We start from the raw sequence: 21,264 nt of genomic DNA on the forward strand, positions 1-21,264 counted from the left end.
TTAAAGTTTAATTACAACATGAGCTAATCGATATTTCAGAACTACATAGCATCACTACTTTCGACTCGACTCAGGGACCGGAGCGTGGATGAAGCCGCCGTCTGTCGTGATGGTCATGAAATTGCGGGCGTTGTCAGCCTGCATTTGTATCGTTGTTTCTATCTCACTGTTGGACGGTTGATATCTGAGGTAGAACTGCCCCGAGGTACGAAGGACATCTTGAGGATGATTTCCGCAAACTCCGACTGGATGCGAAAAAATTCTTGTCTGATGTCCGCGTCCTGGATTGCCGACAAGCGTGCGGCCCAATCTTTGAGATTATTTGGTAGCAGAAGGTGATTATGGTCCCGTACGATCGCCCGCATGTGATGGGGGGCATAGTAGGCATCCTTCTGACCGTCAGGCGGCTGCTTGACGCAGGGGAACGTCGTATTGTGGGTGAACACGTGCTTGCCGTACCTACGAATTGGCCTGCTGAAGGTGCCTCCAGATCTGGCGTAGCCAGGGAGAACATCATCAAGAACTTTCTTGATATTTGTGTAGTCTTTCTTCGACTGAGGGTCCGAGTCGAAATACGTGGCCATGGAATATTTCGGGCTTAAGAGGATGGGTGTGCAATGTGTGTCACTGCACAAAACACGGAATGTTAGAAAAAAAGAACGAGCGAAATCTAAGAAATCATATGTTATGGGGCGGTGAGGGGATGACTTACTCGGTAAAGTAAGGCACGAGGAAGTTATCCTTATCTGGGTTTGCCAGAATGACGCCTTCGAGGTATGAACTCGCGACTTGCCGGTCCCCAGCGCTGCCCAAGATCTTGGCACACATGTAGAAGGGGTCGACTATCACGATGTCCGGGGTCTTGTCTCTAATGATCCGCATCTCCATACTCAGCGAAAATAGCCGAACGAAGGTGTAGTGCAAGGGATGAAGGTTAAACATAGCTAAGATGTCATCAAACCGCAGGACGATCATACCCCCGATGGCGCTATCCACAAAGCACTTGCCCTCTGGCACCTTGGCCACGAAAACCGGGTATGCCACATCATTCTCAGAGAGACGCCGCTTCTCCAAAGAAAGAACACTGTCATGCAGACTCCGCATAGCACCGGTTGCAGCATTGAGAAGATTAGTCGGTAGCATCGGCCTACCCGCCACATGCACCCTCCTCGAGATATCCTTAGGTGAAGGTGGCCCGTCCTGAGCATGGATCGTACTCGGTGCCGGCTGGCTCGCACCCTTGTTATTCTTTCTTTTCCATCCCTTCTTCTTCTGCTGTAATGGGATCGAGTTCTGCTCAGAGACCGCCTTCTTGAGTGTGTTGGGGCTGATAATATTTCGCACCTCAGCTATCTGAGGCTCGGTGAAGGCGGCAGCTGGAGGCGTCTCCTGAGGCCAGACGACGCCTGTTGCAATTGGGTTTCTCCGCGGTACCAGCTAGGTCGCGATTGTCTTTTGCAGGGTTGGGTTCTTGAGAAGGAGGCCCCAAGAATTCGTCACCGTACCCATGTTCGTTGAAGTACTTATCGACGTTGGTAAATGTACCGTCATCGTCGACGTCGTCTGGATCCTGTGCCATATGCATGTCCGGATCCTGTGCCATATGCATGTCCGGATCCTGTGCCATATGCATGTCCGGCATGTCCGGTAGCGTTGCGGCGGTCTTGCCATGGCTTGGCGCCGGCACAACTGGCGGTGTTGTCTGTGGGGTGGTGTCCCCCGCCCCCAAACGAATCTGACTCTTCGGCCAAAGCAGGGGCCAGCTTAAGCAGGCGCTGAGGGTCATCACATCATCTTCGTCGGCCCCAGGGGGTCGAAACGGAGGTAACAAGTCGTCGCAGCCCCGCAGCACCCGAACCAGTTGAACCCTATACACGTTGGGTGGCATCGGATTACCGTGGAATAGGCGGTTGCCCGGTTGAACGATTCTGGCCTTTGCGACATCGATCAACTCGCCGTCCACGAAGTGCAGGAGAGTGCATGGAACGTCGGCGGCGCCCTGCGAAAACATGTAGGGCGTCAGGGATGCCCAGTCAAAGGCAAGGAGATGAAGTCATCGGCCGAGAGGCTTAATTAGTTACCGTTATGGCGTCAAGCTCGGCTAATGTCGAGGCACCGCCAACGGCGGGCGTGCAAGTGACGGAGGGGCCGCTTGCTGCCGAGGTGCCGACCGGCGTATTCTTCCCACACTCGGGTGCATTAAGCTGCAATGCCGGCGCCGCCGCGGGAGACACCAATGCCGCCTCCGCCGGAGACACCAATGGCGCCGCCGGCGCGTTGTGCGAGTTGCTGCCCGTGAAGCTGGGAATCGGGGGCGGCCCCTGTTGGCCGCCCGCAATCCACACCTGCAGCCCAGAAACCAAGGTAGGTATAATGGCGGTGATCGTTGCTCCCAGTTGGTCTCGCACTTGCTCTTCGACCAGCCACTTGTGCCTTGAGTTCTTGAACCTCGCGCTCCTGGCTTTCTAAGCTGGTCTTTCTCTCCTTTCACCCACCAGCATTATAGTATTCCGACCATTTCGTGGACAAGCCTTTGCCGGCCACACGACCAGCTGACGACGGCTTACTGAGCTTATCCTTGTTTTTCATTACGTTCAACACCCTATTTAAAGGGGTGTCCCAAGGGGAGCTCTTAGACGACCCCGCGCTACTGCTTTCAGTGTCCTGCGGAAGGAACCTGAACCATTTAGAAATTTGGCTTCATTAATTAGAATGCAACCATATGGAGCTAATTACGCGGGGGTGTATTCCTTACCAGAACAAGCACAAGCGCCTTGGTCTTCGGATCCGTGGTAAGCTCCTTGGTTACCGGGTCAATCTTGTACCGGGCCCTGACATAGTTCCTGGTCTGCTTGGCACGGTATTTATCGAAGAGGGGCGGTAGGCCTTGCTCGGCACGCTCCGCGTCCTCCTTGTCCCATATAGGTTCCGCCACTCTGTAACCGCCGGGACCGAGTTTGTGGACCCCTAAGTTCAAGTCCCGCATCTCTTTCCCCCACTGACTTGATTCCACGGTTGTGTTGCTCTCGCACTTGATCTTGAACTCCAGGTAGTCAGCTTCGCTGATCGAAGGACTTTTCTCCTTGATCTTCTCATAACTATCACCTTTTTCAATCATTCTCTTCACCGCGGCTCTCCAAGTAGCCAGGGTCGTGCTCATCTTCGTGAGGGCGGCACTGTTCACTTTATTCCCTGAGAGGCGTGTGTTTGCGAAGTCACCGGGGAACTTGTATCGTTCGTGCAGCTTCGTGAAGAGGAGGTTGCGCAAATTCCCTCGGTCACGATGCCTTAGGTTCTCGGTGTTGATCGAGACGGTGCTCCGGAGAATGCACCCGAGCTGTCCCGCGTACCCCTTGACTAATTCTTTGGGCGCCGTTGGATGCCCCTCGGAGGACACTTCAGTAAATTCCTCCTTGACGGTGCCGAGCACGTTCGGGCGCCGGTCCTTCCGTTGCCTCTTCGGTTGGCTGCCATCTGTGCGTGTGCTGCCATCATCAGTGGTGGCATCCTCGGCGGCACCATCAGTGGCGTCATCCCCGACGCCACTAGGGGTTGTGTAGTCAGGATCGGTGTCTTCCGCGGCGTCCTCATAGCGGTGAGGTTCTTCCTCCATCTCCTGGGACAGCTCCCAGAATGCCTTGCCCGAACCGCCGGCCTCATCGTTGTGGGCCAGGTTTCGCTCTAAATAGGAAAAAAGTTTGGTCAAAAAGTTGGTTATTGTCAAGGAACAAGATCTCTAAGTTGACCAAATAACCTAATTCTCGAGGAATGTCACCAAAAAGTTGGTTATTGTCAAGGAACAATTGAGAGATGTTTGTGATATTGCCTAGGTGTTTTGGGATGGAACTTGTTAGTGTGTTGTTGCTAAGGTCCAAGTCCCTTCCTAACCCCCTTCTTCTTGTCTCCTCTCACTATCTCTCTCACACACATGGCAAGCAAGGGTGTTGTTGCTAAGGAACAATTGAGAGATGTTTGTCGACGCCGAGGCACCCTAAAAGCCTAAGCTTTCATCATTTAGGTTTTTATCGACACCAAGGCACCCTAAAAGCCAAGGTTTTATCATTTAGGGTTTGTCGACGCTGAGGCACCCTAAATGCTAAGTTAAGTTTTCATCATTTAGGGTTTATCGATGCCGAGGCACCCTAGGTTGACTGATATATATGGGTATCTTCTAATAATATACCCTATCAAGTATGGCACAATAGTTAAAAAAATAGCCAACAGTGACATGCAAGTGCTGACAGAAAAGGGAAGGAGAATTCTAAGTTGGGCCTAATCACTTGGCTCTATTGCCACCTATGGCAGTTGCATATTAGTTGTGCAAAAAAATTTAAGAGCGGGCAGTAATGAATAATATTTAATGGGATACCTCAAAAAGCTAATCTAATATCTCCATTTAACAGTTTTCAACTAGAAAGTGCACAAAGTGCAACAAACAGATTATTTCAACCCCCCAAACAATAATGATAACATTCTTTTCCTGAACTATAAACGACTCATGGTTCCGTCTGTCCACACATGAATTCAGCATATGTGTTTAATGCAGCAAGAATAAAGGGACACCACATGTCAAAAATTTCACAATTGAGCCTAATGTGACAGTGCATATATAACCAGGCTTATGGTGCATTCTACTTTCTACCTGTCCAAACTGTATTTCTCAGACTTAACTAAGTTAACTGTTATCTGCACACCCTAATCTTTTTATCTGATTAATACAAAATAGACATCTCAACACTTGCATTTGCAAATATAACACCATGAGACACTTCAACTAGGTACTTCTCGAAGGACAAACACCAAGAGACAGTAAACATATCAGCCGTTGATAGAAGCTATTCAGAACTAGTCCTACTTAATTCTTGATCCTACTTAATTAAGGACAAACACCAAGAGACAATAAACATATCACACTTCTATATGTATAACACAAGAGGCAGTTGATCCTACTTAATTAAGTACTAAGATACCCCGGCCCATGCATTAGTTGCAAGTACCCCATATGTCCTATTTTTAGCAAAGTCATGCTAAAATTCACGAAAAATTCCAGCATGACCTTTGCTGAAAATAGGACATATGGAGTACCCGAATTTGCCGGAACGGAAGTTAATCGACATTCCAGCAAACTCAAGGGCCTCTCGTGGTACCTGCAAAATCATTATCCCAACCAATATCATCACGACACGATGGTCGGAGACAAAACCCAGCAATATATCTTCTAGCCATGAAACCCTACCCTGATTCTCCTTTCTTCCTCTTTTTTCACTTAAACCTGCAAACATGTAGGGAAAGCAATTAATACAGGGCACAAAAATTGCATGCTATGTAGCCTTAATGCTACAGAACATATGACACATTAATGGCATGCTATGTAGCCTTAATGTTGTAGAACGGTCATGCCCAGATTGTTTAGGTTTCACAGAGAAAGCATAATCTATTTAGCTTTAGCCACTAAAATGTCCAATCATCCATCAAAGAATAAGGCTACTGGGATGAACAAGCACTATATATATCCATATTCACTCAATCGATAATTCTCTTCTCTGGTGGAGGGAGGCAGCAAGCACTGAAGTGAATGATGCTTGCCCACTTCTGCTTGCCAATTGGCACTATAATCAACTAGGATTGCACAGCACCAGATAGTTTAGTTTGCCTTTCTTCTGCTTTGCCTACTAAACATCCCCAATGATACAATCTAACGCCACAAGGCATGGGAATCCATTTATTTAGGCTTCAAAGAAAAGGCCCAACTTATTTAGGTGTTTACCCACTAAAATGCTCAACCAGCCATCGAAAACAAGGCCACTGGGATGAACGAACACTGTTACTACACTCTCTGAAATGAAAGTGCAGGTGCAGCAGGTGCAGGTGCAGCAGAAGCTGCAATATGCCGTGTCAATGCTAACCATCAAAGAGAAAAACACCAACAAGAGCATGCTGCCTGCAGCTTCCGGCACCCTTAATCAAGTAGTTCAAGCCTGTACAGACCATATGCTTCCATATATAATGCTGATAATTAGTACTAATGATGTAATTTACCAGGTTGCAGTATTCCCCCTAATCGCAAGATGCACCATTTGTAATTAGGAGACAGTAAACAAAATCACCAAGACTATGAAACAGCCTCATTGTACTTGATTCTACATGTAGGCAGTAATCACTAGTGTACTTGATTCTACATCCTCAATCCTAGTGCATGAAACAGCTAGCCTAATTAATTAATGTGGTTTTTCCTCTCGTTACTTAGGATGGTTACCTAATGGCGTTCTGCACCCAAGCATGCATGTAGTGTAGCTAGTTTTTCAATATCCGAAGAAAAAGATGGAACCGAGCCTCCTCTCCTGGTGGACGTGAGGCAGAGCATGGTCGCAGGGCTACCGGCCAGGTGAGGCGGGGCTCGCGGCCAGGGACTTCAGAGGCGCGGACGGGCGCGGCGCGCGTGCAGTAGGACGAGGCAGCAGAAGGAAGCCCGGCGCGCGGCGAGGCCGTATGCCGCGCAGCAGCAGTAAGCAGGGTTCGGCCACGATGGAGTCGGTGCCCTACGGCATCTAAATCGAAGGGGGAAAGGGGGGCGAGGGAGGAGCTCACCACGGGGCTTGTGGACACCTCGGTTGCCGCGGGGATGGACCGGAGCAGCGGTGGCGACGGCGAGATGGGGTCGGTCGGAGGAAGAAGAAGTGATCGGGCCTCCTCTCCTGGTGGACGCGGGCCTCCTCCTCCTAGTGCTCCGGCGGCGACTCCGGCGGCGGAGCGGGCGCGGGGGTCGTCGGGTGCGGGGGGGAGGGGGATTTGGCGAGGGGGATAGCAAGATGGAGGGGGATCTGGCGCGGGGGGGGGGGGGGGGGGGGGGGATTTGGCGAGGGGGATAGCGAGATGGAGGGGGATCTAGCGCGGGGGGGGGGGGATTTGGCGAGGGGGATAGCGAGATGGAGGGGGATCTGGCGCGGGGGGCGAGGGGGATCTGGCGAGGGAGGGATAGAGGGAGGAAGCTTAGCAAAGGCGCACCTCCTAGGGGTGCGCCATAAGCACATAGATAGCAATGGCGCACCACCTAGGGGTGTGCCATAAGTACATTGATAGCAATGGCGCACCTTCTACTGGTGTGCCATTAGTAACTTTTTTATTATTATTTTTAGTTGCATCTAATAATTTTTTAGAAAATGACAATCAAATTTGAAAACATTTATGAATGTGAAAAAATATCATCAAATTTATTATTTGAAAATATTTATGAATATGAAAAAATATCATCAAATTTGTTATTTGAAAATATCATCAAATTTGTTATTTGAAAATATTTGAAAAAATATCATCAAATTTGTTTTTTTTTTTAATTTTTAATTGCATTCATTTATGAATTGGTAAAACATTTATGAATATGAAAAAATATCATCAAATTTGAAAAAATATTCATGAATTCAAAACATGCCCATGAAATTTAAAAATATTCATGAGTTCAAAAAATATTAACAAATTCAATACTTCTTGTTCTTGTGAGTTGGAAATTCAATACCAGAATAAACATAAATAAAAATTGGTATACCGGAATAAACATAAATAAATATTCATGAGGACTAGAACAGAAGAAATATCATTTCAGTATGTCGAAATACAATCGAGAAATGAAGAGTACAATTTAAATACAATCGATCTTAGCTAGCTATCTTTTCACAATCTTCTTGCCCTTCTTTTTCGCAAATAGAGTTCTTCTGTTGAACGGACGTCCTTTAGGTAGGGTGGTGCTGCTTCTTCTTGTGGTGTATGGCACTTCATTGTCGTCGTCATGTTCCATCTTCAGGTCGCCGTACTTGTCGAAGTCTTGCTCATTGGCGACTCCATCCATTCCGATGATCTTTCTTTTGCTTCTCCTCACGACAACACGACTGGGCTTTAACAGGTCGGTAATGAAGAAGCATTGGTCCACTTGGGAAGCCAGTACCCATGGCTCATTTTTCGCGGTGACGTTTGCGCCCGCGGTCTTGGATTTGGCTTCGGGTATAACCATGGTGGTGAAATACCGGTCTTCTTTTAGGACGCTCTTGGCCCATCTGACATGGAACATCGGGACCTTCTCTCCAGCGTAGCTCAGTTCCCAAATCTCCTCGATCCTTCCGTAGTATCTGTCCTTGTCGTTACCGGTGTATGATTCCATCGTTACCCCGGAGTTTGATAACCATCGCTCTTCATGTCCTTTCCCTCGGTGTAGAATGTGTAGCCGTTGATATCGTACGCCTCATAGGTCATCAGGTTGTGCTCGGCGCCCTGTGACAAGGCGAATATGAGTTTTTCTTCCGTGGAACAATCCTCATGTAAAGGATACGACAGAAGCTTCTCCTTGAACCAACGCGTGAAACATGAGTTGTGCTCTTTGATTATATCTCCGTCCGTCCTCTGTTGGCCTCGGTCATTGTACATCTTCTCAATAAAGGTTTTTTCTCTACCATCCAAGGATCGACCACGTCTATGTGTTGTAGCGCGACTAGGTTTGCTCTTTCAAAGTCGACGAGTCGACCCACGAAGTCGACATGCATTTCGCGGCAACCATCGCGGTGACCCCATCCAGCGAGCATGCCGAGGTGCCTGTTAACGGGCAGACCAACGGGGTTCTCGATGCCTAGATAAGTCGTGCAATAGGAGATGCACTCTTCGGTCAGAAAGCCCCTGGCTATGCTTCCCTCTGGACGTGACATGTTGCGAACATATCCTTTGATGACACCATTCATCATTTCGAACGGCATCATGCTGTGCAGGAACGTCGACCCGAGTTGGATGATATCCTCCACGATATGGACCAGCAGATGCACCATAACATCGAAGAATGCGGGTGGGAAGTACATCTCAAGCTCGCATAGTATCACCACGATCTCTTCCTGTATCCTTCTGAGTTGCCTCACGCCAACCGACTTCCGAGAGATGACGTCGAAAAATTTGCATAGGCCAAATAGCGTTTCACGGACGTGCACGCCCATGATCCCACGGATTGCAACTGGAAGTATCTGCGTCATCAGCACGTGACAGTCGTGAGACTTCATCCCGCTGAACTTCTACTTCGCTGAGTCTAGGTATCTGCTTATCTTCCCCGCGTAACCGTAAGGAAGTTTTACTCCTACGAGGCAGGTGAAAAGCTGCTCAATCTCCTCCTGACTTGGAGTGAAGCACGCGGGAGGGTAGTCATTTCCAATCTTCTTGGCCTTTTTGCCTTTGCGACGACTTTTCGTGTCCTGCTTCGCCTCATCATCATCATCATTAGCGTGAAGCTCCTCCCTGATGCCCATTGATTTCAAGTCTGCCCTTGCTTTCGGCCCATCTTTGGTTCTCTCTGGCATGTTGAGCAGGGTACCAAGCAGACTCTCGCACACGTTCTTCGTGATATGCATGACATCAAGGCTGTGAGGCACACGGAGGATCTTCCAGTACGGCTAGTCCCAGAAAACAGACCTCGTTTTCCATACCTTCAGCAGCGGCTCTGGCGCCTTTCGCTTCTTTCCCGGCTCTGGCGCCTTTTGCTTATTTCCCGGCAGTGGGCAATCTTTCCAATTTTTCAACAGCTCGTCTATTTCCTCGCCGCTCCTCGTACGCGGGCGTCTTCAGGGTTCAGTTTCACCATCAAACAGATCCTTGCGTTTTCTCCATGAGTCATCGTCGCGAAGCCACCTTCGATGTCCCATGAACACGGTTTTCGAAGACCCGGGATCTCTATCTAGCTGGCGATACATTGTGTCATCCATGCACCTGACACATCCAGAAAATCCGTGGACCACCTGCCCCGCGACATATCCGTAACCGAGATAGTCGTGCACCGTCGTGAGCAGTGCGGCTCTCATAGGAAAATATTCTTTCTCTGCGGCGTCCCACGTATTGGTTGGCGTTTTCCATAGCGTGTCTAGCTCCTCTTTCAGCAGCCCCAGATACAGATTGATGTTGTTCCCTGGTTGTTTCGGCCCTTCAATTAGCATACTCATGTGAATGTACTTCCTCTTCATGCACAACCAGGGGGAAGGTTGTACACCCACACAAACACAGGCCAGGTGCTATGTGTGCTTCTCTGGCTGCCAAACGGATTGAATCCATCAGTGCTCGCACCCAGCACGATGTTCCTTGGATCGTCCTTAAATTCTGGGTGTTCGAAGTTCAACGCTTGCCACTGGCTCGCATCCTTAGGGTGACTCAACATCTTGTCTTTTTTATTTATCTCCGGATCATTTCTGTCATCTTCTCGCTTCTTCTCCTCCCTATCCGCGTGCCAACGCAGGAGCTTTGCTAGCTTAGGGTCCGTGAAATACCGCTGCAGACGAGGAGTGATCAGAAAGTACCACACCACTTTCCGAGGAGCTTTCTTCCTCTTCTTGTATCAAGTGATGCCGCAACACCGGACATATGGTAGACTCCGCGTGCTCGTCCCGATAAATGATGCAATTGTTCATGCACACATGGTATTTCACGTGCAGTAAATCCAGAGGACACACGATTTTCTTCGCCTCCTCGAAACTGGTCGGGCACTTGTTCCCCTTGGGAAGACGTTCGTGCAAGAATGACATGTTCTCGTCGAAGCATGCGTCGGTCATTTTGTGTTTTACCTTCATCTCCAGAGTCATGAGCGTTACTTTCAGGCGGGTATCCTCGGGCCTGCATCCTTCATACAATGAAGTAACCGCGTCTATCTCTAGTTTATCCAGCTTGGCTTTCTCTCGGGCGGCAGCTCTTGCGTTATCCGTCTGCTTGAGAAGCAGCTCTTGAATATGAGGGTCCTGCACCCAGCCCATCGATGGTCCATCGTCGTCTGCTCCGGCATCTTCATCTTCATGATCATGCCCTTCGTCTTGACCTTCCTCATCATCATGTCCGGCATCTTCTACATGATGACCGTGTACTGCATCTACTTCGTGATCATGTCCTGGAGATTCTTCGTCTTCTCGCCCGCCCTCGCCGCGGTTGTCTTGCTGCCCTTTCTCATTTCTTGCCCGGCCCCCATGGACGACTTCATAGTCATCTTCATCACCTTGCCACCGATAGCCATCCATGAAACCACGCAAGAGCAGGTGGTCCCGCACTTGTACGGAATCCGGGTCCATAAGGCTCTTCAGCTTGCATCTTCGACACGGACATCTTATCTCCGTCTCGTTCTTTTGAAGCATCTCGGCCTTCGCGGAGCTCAAAAACCTATTCACGATGCCTTCGGTCATCGTGCGGACCATGGTCGCCTGCGGGGTAGAGCAAAACGATATTTTAGAACCAAAAAAAAAATTGGCATGACTTTGCCTAAAAATAGGACCAAAAAGAATGCATAGTGCCAAATTCTCGCCGAAACGGAAATGAATCAACATTCCGGCAAAATATTGGCAACTATCACATTTCAAATACCGATACCTGCAAACACAAACATATGCAACACCACAAACATACGTAGATCTAGGCCATAAAAAGTGCATGTGCACGTTGTTGGAGGGAGAAAAAAGTAGATCTACAACATAAAGAAGATTTTCGCTTACTTACCTATCAAAAAAAGGAAATTTAACCACTTAATTTGGGTGAATCTATGGTGCAAATGAGGTGAGGAGGAGGAGGCAGCCGAGACAAGCTTGGAGGAGGAGGTGGAGAGAATGAAATGGGGAAAGTGAGTGTGGTAGGTGGCTGTCCAAAATATCTAGCTGCTCTCAGGTTACCAATGGCGCACCACCTAATAATGCGCCATTAGTAACCCTGGTTACTAATGGCGCACCTGTTATGTGGTGCGCCATTACTAGTTTTGCAAAAAAATAAAAAAAATTGTTAGTAGTGACGCACCGTGGTTGTGGTACGCCATTACTAGTTTGAACTAGTAATGGCGCACTATACCCTGGTGCGCCATTACTAGTTTTAAAAAAAAAGAAAAAAAATTGTTAGTAGTGGCGCACGCCATTACTAGTTTTGAAAAAAAAATGTTAGTAGTGGCGCACCATGTGTATGGTGCGCCATTAGTAATGAGGACACTAATGGCACACTTGTATCTGGTGCGCCACTGGCGCACCACATAGATGGTGCGCCATTAATGTCCATATTAGCTAAGCCCTTTTCCTAGTAGTGTTCCATGTCCTTGTATCTATGTTGAGCAATCTTGTCCTACACAATGTGAACAAAGTGATGCAATAATTTTTCATGATACATTATGATGATGCACAACTTGAACAAAGGCAAAGCAAACTCACATAGTCGGACTCCACGGTGCCACTTGGAGGTGCATTGCGTACTTGCTTCAAGCAAGCTGCACATAGGCTTGATGTTCTCCCAACGACCTAGAAGAGACCGAAATGTGCGTGGAGTCTTATTGGGGTAGTTTTTCATAATGCGGAAGTATTGATCTTCAATCATTTGCCAATATTTCTTGGCGGTTTGATTAGTACCCGTGAATGCATCAAGAGACACCGCACTCCATGCTTTGATCAAAGCTTGATCTTCCAAGATAGTGTAGTTCTTCGATCTTTGGCTTTTCCCAGTTTTTGCTTGTGAATTCTCAAACGCTTCCGCTTCGATCTCCGCCAAGTCGTCCGCACAACCATGATCGTCCACGCCGCCCTCCGTTTCATTGTAGTCGAAAGGTTCGAAAGGGGCTTGATCAATGTCAACCGCGTTCGTGTCCAACAAGTTCACGAACTCGGTTGTTGCATTGTTCGAACCACCGCTATAGGGAACGATAACAAGTCACGAGCTATCGAAAACAATGGCGAAAATGAAAGAGAATGGCCGAAGTCCGAAGAGATATACCTTCCGGCCATTTCGTCGAACACCTCGGTCGCGGGGGGAGCGGCACCGTCGAACGGCATCGCCGGAGCACCTCCTTGCGGGGGGATGGAGTGAGAGGTTGAAGAAGATGGCTTCCTTGAAGTCGGAACCTTCCTCCGCTTTGCGCCCGCAGCCTTGCCGGCCTTCTCCGCCACCGGCCGGGATCGCACAGCGGCATTGGCGCCCGGAGCGCGGGCCATCGCGGCGGGGGCAGCCGGATTTCCGCCCTGCACAAGCACGTTGCCCTGCCGCTTGCGGGCAGGCGCGGCGTGTGCTTGGGCGACGCCGGCGGGACCAACATGGCCGGCGACGAGATCCGCTCGAGGGGAAGGGGCGTGCGCAACCTCGACGGTGATGGGGGACAGCACGTGGTCGTCCATGGCGGCGAGGGACGGCCGGAGAGGAGCAGCCGGAGCTTTCGGAGGAGGGGCAATGGTGGCGAAGGGTGCGGGGAGCGGGAAAGGGCGCGCAGAAATGTCCCTCCTGCCAAATTTCGCGTCGGATGGGGGTTGAGCTCGGGTCGGCCTCCCAGCCCGTGAAGATAGAGGTTGGGGGAGAAGATTTGCCGCACCCCGCAAAAAATTTTGCGGGCCGGTGCCGGATGCGGGGTCTGGTCGTGCAGTTTTTTTGGCCCCGACCTGCAATTTGGCGGTTATTTTGCGGGTTCATGTCTGGATGGCTGGTTGTTCATGCAAATGCGCAATTCATACTTTGCTTTGTTTATGGTCGTGCTTAGCATTTCTTTTCTAGAAAAAATACTGCATTCCAAGAAAAATAGACGTCCTTGGCAGGGAATCTAGCTCCTATATAAGAAAAATGACTACGTTGCAAGCTCTTTTAGGCATTTGGTCTGCACATTAACTTTTCCATGGCCCTGATTGAGCAGTTCGCAACTCCTTTTAATCTTTTATGCAAGTGAGTGTACGAAGGATGGCAGAAACTTTAGTACCACCTTGTTTACTAACCCGGTGAAGAGTAGATGTTAGGTCCATCTAAGGCTGTGTCTGGGCGTGTGAATGTTGGACAACGCAAGCGAGACAAGCTCATGTGCTCACATGATCGACTACTTGTATGACAGTTCGCTCAAAAAATATAATTATACTTTTTACTTCGGTCAACCGTTTTGATTTTTGGTATATACACAAAAAATATCAAAACATAAAGAAAAATTCATACAGTGTCGATACAAGAAACCATAAAATATATTCGTTCTTTTTTCAGTGTGGCTTTTTGGTTTGATTTTAAAATACGCAGAGTAATATCCAGGTACGCGTGCTGCAGCATAGAAGACTGATGTGATTCGTCGTTTCCTTTCGGGTTTTTCTTTTCATTTTTGAGGAAAGGGCATGCGAGTGTTTAGCTTGTATTCGCTGAGTCGGGCCGGCTCATTAGTGCAGTCGCTTGCGCCGCTCATGCATAGCTATAGGTTCGCTCTGTCTACTATGTTCTTTTTTACTTTTTCCCCTTTTTTCCTCTATCTTTTCTTTAATTTTTTCATCAGTTTTCTTCTTTTCGTTATACTTTATGTTTTCACTGGGTTTTTTTTCTTTCTTTGTTATATTTTTGGTTTTCTTTTCTTTCTTTCTAGATTTTCTTTTCTTTTTGACACATGTACATTTCAAAAAAATACATGTTTTCAGCACTTTTTTGAATGCACGGTAACAATTTTGGAAATAAACATTGTACATTTTCTTAATGACAACAGAACATATTTTTCAATTTCCTCAAAAAACTTCCTAAAAATACTTCCTTAAAAACATATTTTTGAATACATGATAACATTTTTTGAAATTCCCTAAAAAACTTCTTCAAAAAACAACCTGCCTTAAAAAACACAGTAACCTTTTTAAAAATTTCTCAAAAAACTGCACTAAAAACATAATTTGTGTTCACGGAATTTTATCTTAAACTTCCCAAAAAAACATTCCTCAAGAATAACTTCCGTAAAAAATGTTCACATATTTATGAAAATGTTCTTAATTTACGAAATTAAGAACACACAAAAACGTTCATATATAAAAACATTTATAAAATAAATCAAAACATTTCTTAAAAAGATTGTGAACAATTTTGAAATGCCAAGTTTTTCAAAACACAATTAATTTACGAAATTCCAAATACATTATTAAAAATGTTTCACAATTTTTGAAAATCTGAAACATTTTTCATAGCATGTGAAAAACTGTTGGAATTCTGAACATTTTTTGCCAAATGTGATTTTTTTTTAAATCGCGAAGAGTTTTTAAAATGCGAATCGAATTTTAAAATTCCAAACATTTTTTAAAAACACAAAAGTAATTGAATTTGTGCCAAAAACATAACACAAAAACATTTTTTACTTATGGACAATTTTAGAAATGCGTGAACATTTTTTAAACTTCACGAGTTCTTGTGGTGGTATAGTTGGCCGCTCCAAATTCTTGTCCGTGAGAGTAGCAGGTCATCCCGGTCGGATTGTAGTATTGCTAGTGTGCCAAACAGGTCTAGAGTCCAAAATAGACCGGGATTACAAGTACAGAGTACCAATTTACGGGATTCATAGTTCAGGGTTTGATTTAGCTTTCATCTACAACTTCACGGTCTGTTTTGGACTTTTTCCATTTGTTTTTGTGTGGCCCGTCGTGCTTGTCTCCGGGGTGTGACGCATTTATATCCAGCTAATGGACTTTTCTCTTTGTCATATGGGTTTTCCTTTTGCTCATGGGACTCGCCATTTCTCGTCTTTACTTTTTATCTTATATGGGATTTGTTGTTTCTCGATGGGCTTATCTGCATTGCAAGTTTTCCTTTCCTTTTTTACAAAGCGTTTTTTCTCTCATGTGTGACATGTGACAATGGGATCTGTGGTAGAGCGGCTATGCCAAAAGTACTCTTTGGACATGCTCCCTGGTGAAAAGTAAAATAAAAAAATATTTACCAAACATTGATGATTGTTTCAACTGCGTACAAAATTTTGTGATGAAATGACATTCGTGGAGGTCTGAAAAAAAAAAGATGCTCCAAAATGCTTCCAACAATAGTCTTTTCCAAGCATTGATTTTGTTTTAGTTTTGCACAAACCTCCGTGGATGTCTTTTTATCACGAAAATTAGTACGCGGTTCTTCATCAATGTTTATCTAAAAATAATTCAGATTTTTTGACTATTTTTTTTATTTTGACTGTTCACTAGGGTGCATGTGAGCTCAGGATAAAAAAAAACTCCATGTCCCCATCTATCCTGTTTCTTTCATTCCTCTTTTGCGTTTTTCGAAGTTCGCTATTTTTCACTGGATGAACTTTGTTTGTTCTTTCTTATGCTCAAGGTGAATGTACGCAAAAAAAAAAAAAAACAGACCTTGGCTACCTGTTGTCACTGACAATGAAACTCTTAACAGAAGACGTGTATGGTATAGCAAACCAAGCATTCATACAGTGATACAGACGTGGGAAGAGAAAACTTTATTATTCTTTATGCAAAACAACATGTTACTAAATCCCACTGTATATTCGTTTTTGCCCTCCAGATTTGCATGCCTGCGGACAGTTGCAAACCAAAAGAAGAAAGCAGGAGGCAAAACCACAGGCAGAAGGAATCCTTCATGGATTATTACAAACGGACATGTGTAGTGCAAGCGTCCACTGGCTGTACTGTACCTGCGACCTTGCTGTTTGGGGGCCTGGCAGGCTTGGAACATCGGCGAGTCGGCGACAGCAATGATAGGGATAAACAAGCTACATTTTTGCCACTAACAGAAGGAACATCTATTTCGAAGATGCTTGATGTATTCTTGCTATTGATAGGGATAAACAAGTAATTTACAAATAATAAGCAGAATCTGAGAAAAGACTAGAGTGGTATTTCCTCCGGCAGTCAACCAACATATGCAGTTGTAGTCGCTCACCTTCAATGCCAAAGCTTCCAAGCATTCCCGCCCTGCTCTTTCCACCTCGACCAAAAACAGTGCTGAACCACTTCAAAGAGCTCCTCAGGGCCTCGTCAATTGTTTTGTCTTGACACGGCGAGCAACTCCTTGAGCTGTGCTAGAGCCTTCTTCTCGATGGCCTTAAACGGGATGCGGTTTATCACCTGGGCTCCAAACGAGAAAAGCAGGGCGTCGGTCGCCGTTTTGGCGTCGACGCCTCTCGCCTGGAAGTAGAAGAGCTCGTTCGGGTCGAGGTCACCGCTGATGGCAGCTCCGTGCGTGCATTTGACATCGTCGGCGATGATCTGAAGGTTTGGCTTCACATTCACGACAGCCTTTGGTGAGAGCAGAAGACACTTGGTTTGCTGCCCTGCATCGGTTTGCTGCGCATACCTGCAAATCAACAAGATCAAAAGGCCGGGAAAATTTCCAGATGTAACTACAAGCTTTGTCAATAGCCATAATTCCATATTTTCTCATGCTGCATCAGACAGTTTTTACAATAGGTGAAACAAATTAACAGTATACATTTCCTGAAGTAGAAAGTAAATTTTTACATTCAGTTCATTGTACTGTAATATATACTCCCTCTGTCCCATAATATAAGAGCGTTTTTGACACTAGTGTAGTGTCAAAAACGCTCTTATATTATGGGACGGAGGGAGTACAAGACTACAACCAAAACATGCCTCTTCTAGTCTACTTGTAATATTTTCATCAGTATACACCTTTTTAATCTAAACTACTGCAGTATTCCAAATTAACATGACACTGCAAAAGACAATCTTATGAGGTCCTATTTTACAGCGACAGTGAAACATATGGGCAATCAAAGAATTTACACAGCATTGGTAGCAAGCATATTTCCTAAACTAGTAAAATGTTATATCCATTGCTTTGTACTGCTACAGCTAGAAGCCTACAAAGACTACAACCAAAAACATGCTTCTGCTAGCTTGCTTGTATTTTCATCAGTGTACAGCATCTTTTATGAAACTACAGAAACTAATCTTACCAAGGCCTCTTTTAACAACAGTGAAACATGTATGTAACCAAATAATTCACATAGCATTAGTAAGATGGTATGACAGAAATAACATTTCTCAAATGCTGTTTCAATGATGACTGTAAGGATTTCTATCAGAATACAAAAGGTTAATAAATGAGAAGAGTCTGACTAAATACCTGTTGACTTGAATATTTCCATCAAAAATACCATTTCCTGTACCACAAGCAATCAATTTGTGGAGCTGTCGTGAAAAACCTCTCGGGTGATCAAGTATTAGTCTGCTATGCAGATCATGAATCTGCTTATTCTGAGATGTTAAGTGAAACGTTGATAGTTCTGTTTCTGTCTCAGGACCCAATTGCTGGATGTGAAGATTGTGCCTGTTCAGTCTTGCTCCGGTGCTGACCTCAACGAACTCATATTTACTAGATGTATTCTGCAAAAGAAAAAAAACACAACTAATGAGACTGACAATATCCATTTCGAATAATCTTTATATAAATCTTATTTACATGCAGCATTTGTCGTGAGTACTGAAACAAAAATATTCATACCTACTCTTTACATACAGTCAGAAAAAATAAACTTGGCAACAGCATGAATAGAAACAAAGTGAGCGCTTTCTGGTACTCCATTTTCGGAGGATATAATACCAAAACCAGAATAACTCAAAAAATTTAGTTTCAAGGATAACTGCTTGACTACATGGATAGCAAATTCAAAAAATGAAGTAATCAAATAAACTGCAGCAGGTTAGTAATTAACACTGACTTTACTTGCATCCACACAGATCCATATTCTGTGGTCCTACTCGATCTTATGACAGCTATTCCCACAGATGTAAAGATGGTTAGTTCAGATTGCAGCTCAAACAAGTATATATTAAAGTACTCCCTCCGTCCCAAAATAAGTGACTTAACATTGTACTAACTTTGCACTAAAGTTAGTACAAAGTTGAGTCACTTATTTTGGGACGGAGGGAGTAGTAATTACCGCCCCTACAATCAACTGAATAAGTCTGAGTGTCTGACCATGTTTATTCCTTATCAAATCAAAATAGCAACTCATTCATTACTGAGTAGGTGCTAGGAATACATCAAGCTATTCCTATTTCATAGTGAAAATGATGAAACCATTACTCTGAAATGTAAATTTGCAAGGGGTCTATATGGTTTTATTGGTATCTAATTCAAGATAATTAAAGCAATACCAAGGCACCAAATATCTAATTCACATATTCTCATTTTATTTTGACTATAATATGTTCCTCGTCTTTCCACATTCAAATGATCATATTATCCTTCTGTATCTAGTATTACTGAATATTGAGTTCATCGACTAACCTGTTGATTATCCTACACTACGAAAGCAAGCATAAGCACATGATACTCACAACCACTAGAACAGTAGACAAAACGTGTAACAAGATTATCCACAATTGGAATATAGCTCAAAGCATCAGATATTGCGTAAATTGCAGCTGGTGCTGCTAATTAAGAGACTTTAGTGGCGTCCTCACTGATCCATATTATGTGGTCCTAGACCTTATGATAGCCATCTCCACAGATGTGAAGATGACTAGTTCGCATTTTAACTGAAACAATCATATATTGAAGTAATTACTGCCGGTACAATCAACCGAATAAACCTGACCATGTTTATTCCTAAATCCTAATCGAATCTAAATAGATACTCATTCAGTAATGAGTAGGAACTAGGAATACATCAAGCTATGTCCAATTTCATAGTGAAAACAATGAACTAAGATATGAAACCATTACTCTGAAATGTAGATTTGCAGGAGATCTATCTGGTTTTATTGGTTGCTAATGCACTGACCAGCTTGTGTTACTGAAGAGAGAGTTCACTGACTAACTTGTTGACTATCCTACTGCCACACTGAATGCAAGCACATGATACTCATAACCGCTAGAACAATAGATAACAGGTGTAAACAGGATTATCCTCAATTGCAATATATAGCTCAAAGAATCATCAGACTATAGTGTGCTCCCTAACCCCTACAATCATTTAACCCAGTGCAACCATGTCTCTCCATAATGGATTTCTCATCAGCACTGATCACTGTCCTAGCTGAATGTCAAATATTATATAGCTCAAGCAACCTTTCACACAGCATTTATGTAAAGCCCATAATCAAATAAAAGTAGTGCAAAATGCATAAGGCAATCGCACCTGCTGGACGGTGGTCCACTTGGTATGCGCGGCGGCGGGTGACTGTCGCTGCACATAGGAATGAACCACTCTAGCACCCTCCTCCACGATGATGTCCACCACCGGGTTAGCCCAATAGCACCCACCGTCCTCTTCCCCAACCCCGAAATGCTCCTCGACGATGGCGACCTCCGCCCCCTTCTCCGCAATCACCAGAACCCTGGGGTTCGACATCATCAGACTGGCACCGTCGCTGCCGCTGTAGGCGAACATGATGTGGACGGGGTCGTCGGCCATCTTGGCCCACTCGGGCACGTACACCACGGCGACGTCGCTCGCGCCGACGGCGTTGAAGTCGTAGAAGATGTCCCGGTGGGAGAACCGCGCGGAGGCGGCGACGGCGGCGGCCGCCCGGTCCCTGGCGTGGCCGGGGGGCATGTCCGCGAGGGCGGAGACGTGGGCGCCGGAGGCGGCGACGAGGCGGCCGTCGGAGAAGAGGACGTGCGACTCCAGGTCGGAGGGCGGCGGCGGCGGCGCGAGGCCGGGGGTCCGGGTGGGCGTCGAGATGGGGAGCGAGCGGAGGTAGGAGATGTCGGTGAAGCGGAAGGCCTCGTTGGAGCGGCGGGTGGGCCAGGGCGTGGTGAGGAGGGAGAGCGCGGAGGCGGAGCGCAGCGGGTCGAGCAGCGGCGAGGACGGCGCCGCGTCCTCCAGCTGCTCCGCGATGCGGAGGACCAGGTCGTCGGAGACGGACGGGGCCGCCGCGCGCGACGCGGCGACGGAGGAGGCCGCGCGGCGGCGGAGGCGCAGGAGAGGGGGCGGGGGCGGGCCGGCGCGGGGAGGGGCGGCGCAGAGCGACGGCGGCGACATGGCGGCCGGCGAAGCTTCGCCGTGCCTCTCGTCTGGTGGCAGAGGAGAGGGGATGGGGGCGCAGTTGGGTTGTGACGCGTTGGTGGAATCGGCTGACGAGTGGGGCCCAGAGAGAGCAGATGATGGGCCAACCCGTTTTCGTTTGGACTAGACATGGGCCGACTTGTTTTTATGTACAATGGCCTAGTGGGTCCCTTTTGAATTATAAAACCCCCAAAGAGTTGGGCGCCCCTGCATCTCGCTTTCAGCGAGTCCATCTTCCGACGAAATCACTAATTGAGGAGTACTCATTCCAAATGGCATGCTGAATGTGTGTCACTTGTCGCAACCTATGAGTTTTTTCTTTTTTTTTAGATTCGTTTATTCAAACTATTTTATCTCTTAAACCGTGCGTCCAAATTTCGGATGTTTTCACTGTTAGATTCCTCGTGTCGAGATCTTCGAAATTAGATCCCATGTTGATAGGTTTTGATAAACTTTTCTTTACGAAAAAAAGGACAGAAAAACTAAACCGGAAGCATGAACTTTTTATCATAGTACTTTGATAAATT

At 46.3% G+C, this 21,264-nt stretch overlaps 1 protein-coding gene across 1 annotated transcript; it reads right to left on the reverse strand.

Moving 5' to 3' along the window:
• Positions 1-16,504: 16,504 nt before the first annotated feature.
• Positions 16,505-20,851, reverse strand: LOC109760585 (protein ABCI7, chloroplastic). Its single transcript, XM_020319394.4, has 3 exons — positions 19,868-20,851; positions 17,848-18,107; positions 16,505-17,055 (listed from the first exon to the last, which is right to left on the reverse strand). The coding sequence occupies exons 1-3, from the start codon at positions 20,711-20,713 to the stop codon at positions 16,737-16,739; spliced, it is 1,425 nt and encodes a 474-aa protein (XP_020174983.4). The 5' UTR covers positions 20,714-20,851; the 3' UTR covers positions 16,505-16,736.
• Between the last annotated feature and the right edge of the window lie 413 nt (positions 20,852-21,264).

Source organism: Aegilops tauschii, chromosome 3 (assembly GCF_002575655.3).
Source record: "Aegilops tauschii subsp. strangulata cultivar AL8/78 chromosome 3, Aet v6.0, whole genome shotgun sequence".
NCBI lineage: Eukaryota > Viridiplantae > Streptophyta > Magnoliopsida > Poales > Poaceae > Aegilops > Aegilops tauschii.